A 12,513-nucleotide genomic window follows, 5' to 3' on the forward strand; every position below is an offset into this window, starting at 1 on the left:
CAACCTGTTTGTTTCAATTTCCACATCTGTAAAACAAGCTAGAAAAAGATTTGACAAACTAGTATTTCTGCAAAAAACAATAAAACAAAACAAAACCTCAAATGGGTTTATGAACTGTCAGACATAGCTAAAACTCCTGAACCACAATAACTACATGACAGGCACTAACTGGCCCTGTAAGTCATACATAAGACATAAAAAACACTTGTCTGATTATTGTAATCTGGTGCTGCTGCTACCTAGTTTGTAATACTTTTTTTTTCTGAAAGCATGTAACTAGGAGGCATAAAAAATCAAATGTTATTAATAAATGTGGAATTAATTTGAATTAGGAGGAAGGATTGGATTTGATATACAAATCTGACCATTATAGACTTGGTGACTGTAAGCAATCTCTCAAATCTTTGTTCTCTCCAAGCTTCATTCACTGGCACTTAAAATGAAAGGGATTCTTCTTCAGTATTTGTAAGAAGGTGCTCTGGGAAATATAAATCATTTTAATTATTTAAAAAAAATTCCCACCTGTTGCCAGAAAATGTGCTATTTCAAGTGTTTAAAACTAAATTCAAAATATATAAGAAAATACATACCAAAATTACAGCACCTCATGATGCAAATACTATCTTTGAAAAATTAAAATAACTTCCATAGTTTTTTCCATCAAGACAGAGAGTTTGATCAATTGCATATCTTCATGGAGTCTTAGTCTTCTCTTCAGTTAGCCTCTTTACATATGCATTCTCTTTTCTCATTATAGGAAATTAATTCCCAGTGCTATTAATTCTTCTGGGAGAGAATGTAGATTTATTTTTTCTTCCATCTTCTGCATTCAGAAAATTCTTTGGAAATCTATCTCTGGGGAATCATTCCACAAGAAGATGCTTTAACATATAAATGTGAAAAGATAACAGAGGAGATCATAAACTCTTTCCTGTGATTGCTTGATTTGTGGCTACTTAATTATTTGATCAATGAGTTGGAAAAATTAAGGATAAAATGATGAAATATATAATTAACACAACAGCAGAATGTAGAGACATCATGTTAGATAATAAGATCACAATCAACAGAGAAATTAACTTTGATGTTTTTAAAATAATAAGATAAACTTTAATTGGGACCAATATAAAGATTTTTTTTGAGGAAAATTGTAAGTAAATAATTGAAATTTAAAAAAAAGGAAGAGGGAGGAGAAATTTATACAGAGTACTTTGTGGATTTTAAGTTAAATATAAATCAATAAACAATTTCATACTGAAATAATGGAATCAGTATCTCCGGGGCCAAAATGTTTAGAGTTGTCCACTGTTTTTTTCTTTGGTCAACATATATTTGAATTTTGTGATAATTCTAGGTAAACTTTTAAAGAAAGACAATCACTAGCTGCAAGCATCCAAAGAAAATAATTAAGAGGTTAGAGGGATTTGAAACTATGACTCATGAAAATGGGTTGAGAATGTTTAACCCATAAAAAGAGTAGGAAGTGAGAAGGAGTATTTTTAAAAATTGAAGGGATAGATTTGTTCCAGTTTTATTCTGGGGAAATAACTAGGAGAATTGGGTAGACATTTTAAGAGACTATGTGATGGGCAAAATTTTTCTTATCAGATTGTAACATCTTAATTATTATCACAAAAATTACATCTTCTCATTGTGGAGGTATCAAAACTTATGGTCAATGCCAAGATGGAAGAGAGAATCCAGGAAGTGTCCTGAGTGCTCTCCTGTTTCCCTTGGAACTAACCTTAAACTAAGCCTCTAAACAGATTATGCCGTGACAAAATATGCAACAAAATAGAGTGAAAAGGTTTTCTAGCTCAGGATAACCTACAAGTTCTTCAGGAAAGATATACCTCCTTGGATAGAAGGAGAGCACAGCACAGCTCAGGCATGGTGAACACAAAGCTAATGGGAGGCTCTTAACCACCATACAAATCAAAATTCCTCAGTCCTCACTGAAGAATACAATAGCATTGCAGGCCAACAGTATAGTCGTCAGTCCCAGCACAAAAAAAAATAATTTGCTAACCCTGGAAACAAGATAATAATAGAACCTAACTAGTCAAGCCTATTCCAGTGTATTAAACTGCAAACTGAAGCACCTGAAGCACTTTCTGAAAGAAAGTGGCCCCACCTATAAGCCAGCACAAGAAGTTTGGGAGTATTTGTCCCACATAAGCTTGAAGTAGAGCTCAACTTTAAAAAGCTAGAAAATGTGTCACCAAAAAGCAAAGAAAAAAAAAATTGCCTTGACCATAGAAAACTATTATGGTAACAAGTATTATTTAAAACTCCAAATGAAGATATGAATTAGTCTGAAACTCAAAAAACCTTCATGGAAGAGCTCAAAAATATTTTAAAAGTCAAATAATAAAGATAGAAGGAAAATTGGGGGGAAAATAAGTTATGCAAGAGAGAGAGTTGATGTCTTGGAAAAGGAAGGGAGAAAATTGACTGAAAAAAATTTCCTTAAAAAATCCAATTGATCAAATGGGGAAAAAAAAATCCATTGAAGGAAACACCTACTTTAAAAAATAGATTTCACCAAATGGAAAAGTGGGGACAAAAGTTAACTGAACATAATCATTTCTTAAATTAGAATTTGGAAAATTGAAAATAATGATTCTTGGAGACATAAAGAATCAAAATCAAAATAAAGAAAATAACTAGAAGAAAATGAAAAAAAAATAACTCATAGGAAGAATAACAAACCTGAAAAATAAGTCAATTAGAGATAATTTAAGAATTATTAGACTTCCTGAAAGCTGTGATTAAAAAAAAAAGCCTGGATAGCTTCTTTTAAGGAAACTTCCCAAATATCCTAGAATGAGAGGGTAAAATAGTTGTTGAAAAACTTTTTGAATGAGATCCCCAAATGAAAATTCCAAGAAATATTATAGCCAAATTTCAGAATTGAAGTTAAGGAAATTATACTGCAAGTTAAAGAAGCAATACTGCCTGCAACAGGAAAAAAAATATCAAATATCGAGGAGTCACTTTAGGAATTGCTCAGGATTTAGCAGCTTCTACCTTATAAAAAATGGATTACAACCAAGAATCAACTACTCAACAAAACTGGACATGACCTTTCAGGATAAAAGATTCTCCCAATTGAAAAGGGGGACTTTCAATCACTTTTGATGAAAAGACTAGGACTAAACAGAAAATTTAATCTTCAAATAAAAGACTCAAGAAAAGCATAAAGAGGTAAAAGGGATATAAAAATGTTATTTAAAGTTTAAACTGTTTAAATGAAACCTGAAGAAAGACTGAAGCATACTATTTTCACTTTTTAATTGTTTATATTCACTTGCTCATTTTTGTTTCCTTTTATTCTGATTCTTCCTTTACAACATTACTGATATAGAAATAGGTTTAACATTATTGTATTATATATCTTATATTAGATTGGTTGCTCTGTTGGAGAAGGGAGAATACAAGAGAAAAAAAAACTCAAAATTATCCAAAAATGAATGTTGAAAACTATCTTTCCATGTAATGGGAAAAAAATGAGAGAAAAAATGGAAAAAAAGAGAGAAAATGAAAAGAAAAATATGATGAACTAAATATAACAGAAAAAAGGTTAAACTCTTTTTATTTCTAAAAGAGAAGGTGATTGAGAACTTGAGAATTGCCTCTTTCTTAGGGAGAATTAGAAAGAATGTACATAGATAGAGATTGTGGATATAAGTTGACCTTTATCTGGTAATATAAAAAAAGAAATTAAGAGGTAAAAAAAAGGATTGTACTGGGAGAATGGTCAAAGGGTGGTAAAATGGGGTAAATTATATTACATGATGATGTACAAAAGACCCATTACAGTATAGGAAAAGAAGGGAATGATTGAGAATTGTTTGAAGTTTAATTTCATCATATTTGCCTCAAAGAGGGAATAATATACAAACACACACACACACACACACACACACAAATGTATCTTATCCAGTAAAAAAAAAAGTAGAAACAGAAAGGGGAAAGAAAAGAGCAGAGTGTATGAAAAGGAACACAGAAGTTATAGGGGAAAAGGAAAAAGGATGCTAGGAGGGAGAACATATGGAGAAAGGAAGGGGGTCAAAAACAAAACAGTGGTGAGGGACAGGGTGAAAAGAAAGAAAAATGTATAAATAAGAGAGAAAATTGGATGGAGGGAAATACACAGTTGGGAATCATAACTGTGAATGTGAATGAAACTGTACCCAAAAATAGAAACAGATAATATGATAGATTAAAAACTAGAATCCTACAATATGTTGTACACAAGAGACATCTTTGAAGTAGAGAAATGCAAAGATTTAACAAAACAGGAAAACTCATATATAAAAATACATAGTATATTGATACTGACAAAATTTATTATGATTACTTCATTTGTATTTAGGTAAGTATAGCATGCAAATTATATATATATATATATATATATGTATGTATGCATGAATATATGTATATATATATATATATATATATATATAGTGTGTTTATGTGTATATATAAGTATTTTAAATATTGCTTTATGATACATGTGTGCATAAATGAATCCATATATAAATTTTAGTGTATATGTATGTCCAGTATATATTTATTTAAGTGAAGTATCTATGTTTGTACATAAGTATTCTACATATATATTTGTACATATGTGAAAAGCAGATTTCACCTTAAATTTCTTCCACAACTTCTTTTACAACTATCTAACTAAAAACAAAGTATAATTAAATCTAGTTTAAGCAATGTATTCAATGGATACAGAAAGGAAAATCATTTCAACATTAAATGATATTTAGAAATTCTAAAAAGCCAAAATACATACCATTTTTCATGGATAACTTGCATTTAGCCACTTTGAAAATATTCTTTTTTTCCCCACTGATGTTTAATTATTGTTTTATGCCAATAAAATCTTCCACACCAAGAATTTGTTTAAATTAAATTTTATTATATTTTCAAATAAAATGCATAATGCCATTTAGGACTTATAAATGATTTTAAGATATTTAATGTGTCTGTTTTATTTTGATATTTTATTGCTTTTGCATAGTCTAATATTTTAATTTTTAATTTATTTTGTCTATTACTTGAATAATTTTTCCTTCTTTTTCTAATTCTATAGATTTACTACAAAATTCTATAGATTATGACCAAAACCTATGGAAAATATATGGAGTATATTTTCATATATAGTCAAATAAAAATATGACAGTCAAATAAAATATAGCAGCAAATAAACATAATAACCTTATATGCAGCAACTATAAAGACATAAGGTTTTGAGATAAGAATTCATGATTTAGGAAAAATATTCGGAAAACTGGAAAACAATATAACAGAAATTAGGCATAGACCAATATCTCCTCCCCTTTATCAAAATAAGATCAAAATGAATCCATGGTTTAGATATAGAGATTTTTTTGGTAAGAAAATCTGCACAACATGGAACACATTACTTATCAGACTTTTGGAAAGAAAATTTACACACATGAGAGAAAAAGCATAACTGGCTGTGTAATGGATAATTCCTAGTACATTAAATGAAAACAAAAATAAAATTCATGTGCTCAAGATTAGAAGAAGAGCTGAAAATTGGGAGAGATTTATGGACAATTTAAGATATAAAGGTCTTAGGTCTCAGGTCTCAAAAAAATATGAGTCATTACACAATTGTTAAAAAATATGAAGTTTTTCAATGAAGATCTGGAAAGTGACAAATATTGTAAAGGATGTTGGGCAGGGAAGACTGGGAGAATGGTCAAGGCTGGTAAAATGGGCTAAATTATATTACATGAAGATGAATTTGGAAGACCAAATTCATTGTTGGTAGAATTGTCAACTAATTTATCATTTTTAAAACAATTTGAAATTATGACCAAAACATTTTTAAGACACAAAAATAATATTGTTTGATCTATTTCCAAATCTGATAAGGAGATAAGGAAAAGAATCTATATGTTCTATATTTATAACAACTCTCTTTCTGGTGATAAAGATCTAGAAATTGCAGGCCCACTAACTAGGGAATGGCTAAACATGTTGTAGTATATAATTGGGATGGAATACTAGCATGCTGTAAGAAATGATGACCTCAGTGCTTTTAGAAAAATCAAACTGCAAATAATGAAGAACAACATAAGCAGAACTAAGAGAACATTGTATATAATAGCAGCAATATTGTTTTAAGAATAACTTTGAGCAAATATTAGTTTGTCTATAAATACTCAAAATAAATATAAAAAAATAAAAAAATAAAGATGGTATCAGTGTCTAGATCAGGAATTGATAAATAGAAGAACATATAGAATAATTTTACATACATATATAAACATATACACATATCCATTTTTGAATAACGGTAGCCATCTCTAGGTGGAGAAGAAATTTTCAGAATATATTTGAAAATAATAGCAAATTATACATATTAGATTTGAAATTTCATGTTTAATCTTTTTTAATTTACTATATTGTGTATATTCTTGTTATATTTTTGAAATTAATCAACAACAACAACAACACTATGGAGTATATTTCCATTCTAGATCTTTTGAAATCTCTAGTTACAATGTGTTGTCTAGTCTTGTTCTCTTTGGCAAATGTTTCCTAATTTATACAATACCTAAATTTCAATTTCTACTCCTCTCAGATACAAGTGCTTATCATATAAATGTTCAAATAGTCATGTGACTGATAAGCAATAGTTTACATAAATTTATTTTTATGGACAAATGGAGAACAGTTGATAAACCAGCCTTTCTCATTTAACCTTGATTTATCAATTCTACAATTGCATATGGAAATATTTAATTCAGAAATATCTTGAATAGATCATTTGCCTTATTGAGAGGGAGAAAGTAAGGGAGAGAAGAAAAAAGTGAAAATAAAAATCTTATAAAAATAAATGTTGGAAACGAACAAATATTCAATAAAATATATCTAAACAAACAAAAAGAAGAAAAAAAAGAAAATAAAAAAGAAAGAAAAGAAGGAAGGAAGGAAAGAAGGAAGGAAGAAAAGAAGGAGGACAGAAAGGAAGAAAGGAAGGAACGAACAAATGAGCAAATGAACAAAAGAGGAAGAAAGAGCAGTGTTGTGTAGAACATTTAGGCATATCAAAGACATCATTCTAGGAACTCCACAGAAAGTTTGAATATTTTGGTTGGATATTATTTAGTATGTTTCATGATATTAGAGCATAAGACCTTCCCTATATCCTTGATATTTGTCATTAATTTTAGCTTTAATTATTGTTAATTTATTGATTCGTTTGTGTATTTATTTGTTTCACTATAGTTTTCATTGACATGGTATTCTCCAGAATCACTAAAATTCTACCTTACAATGTTAAATCCAAGAAAAAAAGAAGAAATATCTTACATTATATCAATTAGTATCAGTGAATAGACATCAAAATAGATCTCATCAAATATTCCATACATATACTTAAATTACTTTATTATTCTAAGAAAAACAGTTATATAAGAGTTAGGATCTTTTTCTATTGATAACATTTTTTAAAGCCCTCTTCACATCTTCATTTCTCAGGCTGTAGATTAAAGGATTCAACATTGGGATAACCACTGTGTAGAATACAGACAACACTTTTCCTTGAATTGGGGAGTATTTTGAAATTGGACACAAATAAGTAACAATTGCAGTTCCATAATATATAGCAATAGCTGTAAGATGAGAAGCACAGGTTGTGAAAGCTTTGCGTTTCCCTTCAATTGAATTCAAGTGTAAAATAGAGTAAAGGATATAGATATAAGAAGTAAGAATGATCAAAAGTGCCCCTAACAAATTTATCCCAGCACAAATGAAAATGATGGTTTCATTCATTTGAGTGTCAGAGCAAGAGAGTTTGAGGATTGGGGAACTGTCACAGAAAAAGTGGTGGATGACATTGGAGCCACAGTAAGATAAACTACTTATGTAACTAGTATGAATAATAGAGTTCAGGAATCCTGCTGTGAAGGCCCCCATGGCCATCTTCAGACAGACTGTTCTTGACATGATAACTGGGTAAAGTAGAGGATTACAGATGGCCACATAACGGTCATAAGCCATCAGTCCAAAGAGGATACATTCAGTGGTTGTCAAAGCAATAAAGACATACATTTGCACAAAGCACCCAGCGAAAGAGATGATTTTTCTTTTGGACACTAAGTCAACCAACATCTTTGGAGTGATAGTTGAAGAATAAAAAATGTCATTGAAGGACAAGTTAGTCAGAAAAAAATACATAGGTGTGTGGAGTTGAGAATCTATTTTGATTAATATAATCATTCCTGAATTGCCCATTAGTGTGAGTGTGTAAATGGCCCAAAATACAATAAAAAGTATAATTTGAAGTTCAGGTGAGTCTGTTAACCCTAGCAAGATGAATTCAGTCACTGTGGTATAATTTTCCCCAGACATTTATTCCAAATATCAGCACAGTCACACAATGAAAAAATCCTAGGATTAAAAACATCATGTAGTAAGTGGGAGGAGGGATCATTTAGCTGAAGAAAAAGTGTGAGGATCTGACAATTATAAGAAGTTGATACAGTAAATTCAAAGTGTTGTGTTTCCCCACCCTCCTTAAATTCAACAACTTAAAAAAGTAAGTGTTTATTAAACAATGGGCTTTTATGTTCTTTACATTAATTAAGCATAAGCTAAATATGCTTTCTAGCAGTAATTTAAAAGCAATTACTAAAAAAAAAAATCTAAAACAGAAAACAAAGCGAAACAAAACAGAGAAATATGGCAAACCCCCCCCCCAAAAAAAAAAAAAAAAAAAAAACAATCTTCAGAATAATGAAAAATTTCTTCCAATAGAAAAATCACTTAAGTTAGTCTCTAAAGATGTGGTTTTAAGTTTTTTTTTTTTTTTTTTAATAACTTATATACTATAAAATACACTTATCTGGCTTCATGAGTCTGGGCAAGTAACATCAACCTGTTTGTCTCAATTTGCACATCTATAAAACAAACTAGTAAAAGATTTGGCAAACTACTTTAGTATCTCTGAAAAGAAAGCCCCAAATGGGTTCATAAACTGTCAGACACAGCTGAAACTAGTGAATAACAATAACATTATGTGACAGACAGTAACTGGCTCAGTGAGTCATAACACAAAATGTAAAAACACTTGTCTGATTATTTGTAATCTGCTGGTACCTAGCCTATAATAGTTTTTTTTTTCTTTTTCTGAAAGTATGTATCTGGGAATCATATAAAATCAAATGTTATCAATAAATGTGGAATTAATTTAAATAATTAGGAGGAAGGATTGGATTTAATGTAGAAATCTGAACATTATGGATTTGGTGACTGTATGCAACCCATTTGTTCTCTCAAAGTTTTAATCACTTGAATTCTAAAATGAAAAATATAATATCTGCAGTATTTGTTAGGAGCACTCTAGGAAATATAAACTATTTTATTTTAAAAATAATTCCTACTGCTGCCAGGAAATGTGTTAGTTTAAGTGTAATGAAACTCACTTCAAGATATGGAAGAAAAATACATACCCACATTACAGCATTTTATGATGCAAATAACATCTTCCAAAAATTAAAATATATAGTAAAATAACTTCTATACTTTCTTTCCCGTCAAGACAGAGAGTTTGATCAATTGCATAACATAATGGAATCTTAGTCTTCTTTCTAGTTGTTCACAGTTAGTTTTTGTAAAACTTTCTTCCTATATAGATTCTGTTTCCTCATTATAGGAAATTAATTCCCAGTGCTATTAAACCTTCTGGGAGATGATCTAGATTTTTTTTATTCCATCTTTAATCAAAATGCAATCAGAAAATTCTTTGGGAATCAATCTCTGGGGAATAATTCCACTAAAATATGATTTAATATGGAAATGTGAAACAATAATAGAGGAAATTATAAACTCTTTTCTATGGTTTCTTAATTCAGGTTATTTAATTATTTGGTCAATGAGTGGAAAAATTAATGACAAAATGATGAAATATGTCATTCATAAAAGAGCCTTAAGTGTAGATAGCATGTTAGACAATAAGATCAGGGTCCAAAGGGAAACTGACATTTTATGACATTTTAAAAAAAAATCATGAAATTAACTTGAATTGGGTCCAAACATATAATTGTAGATTTTTATGGTGAAAAATTGCAAGTAAGATAATTGAACTAGAAATAAAAGTTTCCCTACGTGAAGGGGAGAATTTTTGCTCAGGAAAATGTACAAGGAATCTCTTAGGCTACTCTGTCCTGGTTACAAACTAGTGTTTCAGCACGGTTTCAGCACACACAGCAAATGCAAAATGCAAATAGTAAGCCTCTTAACCCCAGATAAAGGTGGGGTCTGGCCACACTTAACCAGTATCAGAAGTCAGGCAGCAGCACTGGTTCCAGAGAAACTTAAAGCAACTGTTGCTTTAAGAGTAGATCTCAACCTTTAAAAAATGAGCAAAAAAGCAAAAAAAAGAACTCTGATAGCTTTTATAGAGAAGAAGGACAGACCTCTAACTCTAAGGATCCTAAAGGCAAATCACCTCCAGATGAATCCCCAAAGAGTGATATGAGTTGTTCCCCATTCCACAAAAGTCTCTTGGAAAAATTCAAAAAAGGTGATTACAAAGAGAAGAAAAAGGGAAAAAAGAAAACAAAAACTTGGAAAGAGAGTTTGGAAAAGGAAAAACAGAGATTATCTGTTGAAAACTATTTAAAAGTAGATTGGATGAAATGAAAAAAGCATATACTTCCTAACAAGGTAGATTTGACCAAATGGAAAAAGCATATACATTACCATTTAGGCAAATGTACAATGATAATTGTGTGTGTATGTACACATACACACACACGCACACACACACACACACATACACACACACACACACACACACACATGCGCAAATTTGAAAAACAAGGGATAATTTATTCATCAGATCTTTGGAAAAGGGAGAAATTTATAACAAAGGAGAACTAGAGAACATTATGAAAGGCACAATGGACAACTTTGATTACATTAAATTTAAAAAAAAAAGTTTTTTGCACAAACAAAAGCAATTGAAACAAACCTGAAAGGGAAGTACAAAGCTGAGAAAAAAATCTTTAGAGCCAATATTTCTGATAAAGTTTTCATTTATAAAGTATATAAAGAACTCTGTCAAATTTATATGAATACAAGTCATTCTTCAATTGATAAATTGTTCAAGGACATGAACAGATGATTTTCAGATGATGGAATTATAGCCATTAAAATTATATTTTAAATGCTTTAATTCATTATTGATTAGAGAATTGCAAATTAAAACAGCTCTGAGGTTCCGTCTCACATCTCTCAGATGAACTAAGATGACAGGAAAAGATGTAAATGTTGGAAGGATTATTGAAAAAGTGGGATACTAATGTACTGTTACCATTCTGTAGCCATTCTGGAGAACAATCTGGAACTATTCCCAAAGGGCTATAAAACTGTGCATATACTTTGGCCCAGGAGTGCTATTACTGGATCTTTATTCCAAGGAAATCATTAAGAAGGCAAAAATACCCATATGTGCAAAAATGTTTGTAGTAGCTCTTTTTGTGATAGCAAATAAATGGAAAAGGAGTGGATACTCATCAGCTGTAGAATAGCTGACCAAGTTGGAGTACACAAAAGTAATGGAATATTATTGTTTTATACAAAATGATTAAAAATCTGAGTATAGAAAGGTCTGGAAAGATTTACATGAATTGATGATGAGTGAAACAAGCAGAACTAGGTATACCTTTTCCAACAACAAGAATGTGCCATAATTAATTACATATTCTTAGTAGTTCAGTGATCCAAAGCAATCCCAATCAACTTTGGACAGAAAATGCTATCTGCATCCAGAAAAAGAACTAAGGTGACTGAATATAAATCAATATATGCAATATCTTCACTTTTATTTTTTTTCCATCTATACCTTGGTTTTTCCCATTTGCTCTGATTTTTCTCTCCCAACATGATTCATAAATCAATGTGCATAAAAGTAAATTACTACAATAAAAACAATGTATCCATTTTAAACCTGATCAGTAATGAGAATTCTTAAATTATACAATTTTAATAGTTTGAGTATTAGGATTTCTCTTCTTTTTTAGGTTAGTCCTCTCTGGCTGGTTCATGAAAACATAAGAAAAATGTTTGCATGGTTGGCCAAAAATAATGCTAATAAAAAAAAAAAAAAGAATGAGATGCAATGTGTCCTAATAGAGGAATTAGCCATTGTATATCCAAGAAAATATCAATGCTTTTGTACTAAATGTCACATCAATACTGGAAACCTACTAGCAGAATAATTTTGCTTTTGAATATTAAAGATTAATTCCATATAAAGTAAAAAATCAAGTGGATTACAAATTTCTACATTTTAAAGAAAAAAATACCCTTTAAAAATGTATCCTTCTGGTAATATCCTACTCCATTTCAAGCATTTGTAATACATATGCATTTTTGGAATTTTTTTTTTAAGCAAAACATTTTTTCTTTTTGTTTTTTTAATTTTGATGATTTTCCCCTTTATGTGATAAGTATAAT

General features: G+C 30.0%; 1 protein-coding gene across 1 annotated transcript; it reads right to left on the reverse strand.

The window, feature by feature from the left end:
- Positions 1 to 7,470: 7,470 nt before the first annotated feature.
- Positions 7,471 to 8,403, reverse strand: LOC127541122 (olfactory receptor 5F1-like). The gene has a single exon (XM_051966230.1). The coding sequence runs from the start codon at positions 8,401 to 8,403 to the stop codon at positions 7,471 to 7,473; it is 933 nt and encodes a 310-aa protein (XP_051822190.1).
- Positions 8,404 to 12,513: the final 4,110 nt, after the last annotated feature.

This window comes from Antechinus flavipes, chromosome 6, assembly GCF_016432865.1.
Source record: "Antechinus flavipes isolate AdamAnt ecotype Samford, QLD, Australia chromosome 6, AdamAnt_v2, whole genome shotgun sequence".
NCBI classification, from domain to species: domain Eukaryota; kingdom Metazoa; phylum Chordata; class Mammalia; order Dasyuromorphia; family Dasyuridae; genus Antechinus; species Antechinus flavipes.

Bases quoted from the DNA above. Each gene is read 5' to 3' on its own strand.
- LOC127541122 (XM_051966230.1), bottom strand. From the start codon at position 8,403: ATGTCTGGGGAAAATTATACCACAGTGACTGAATTCATCTTGCTAGGG.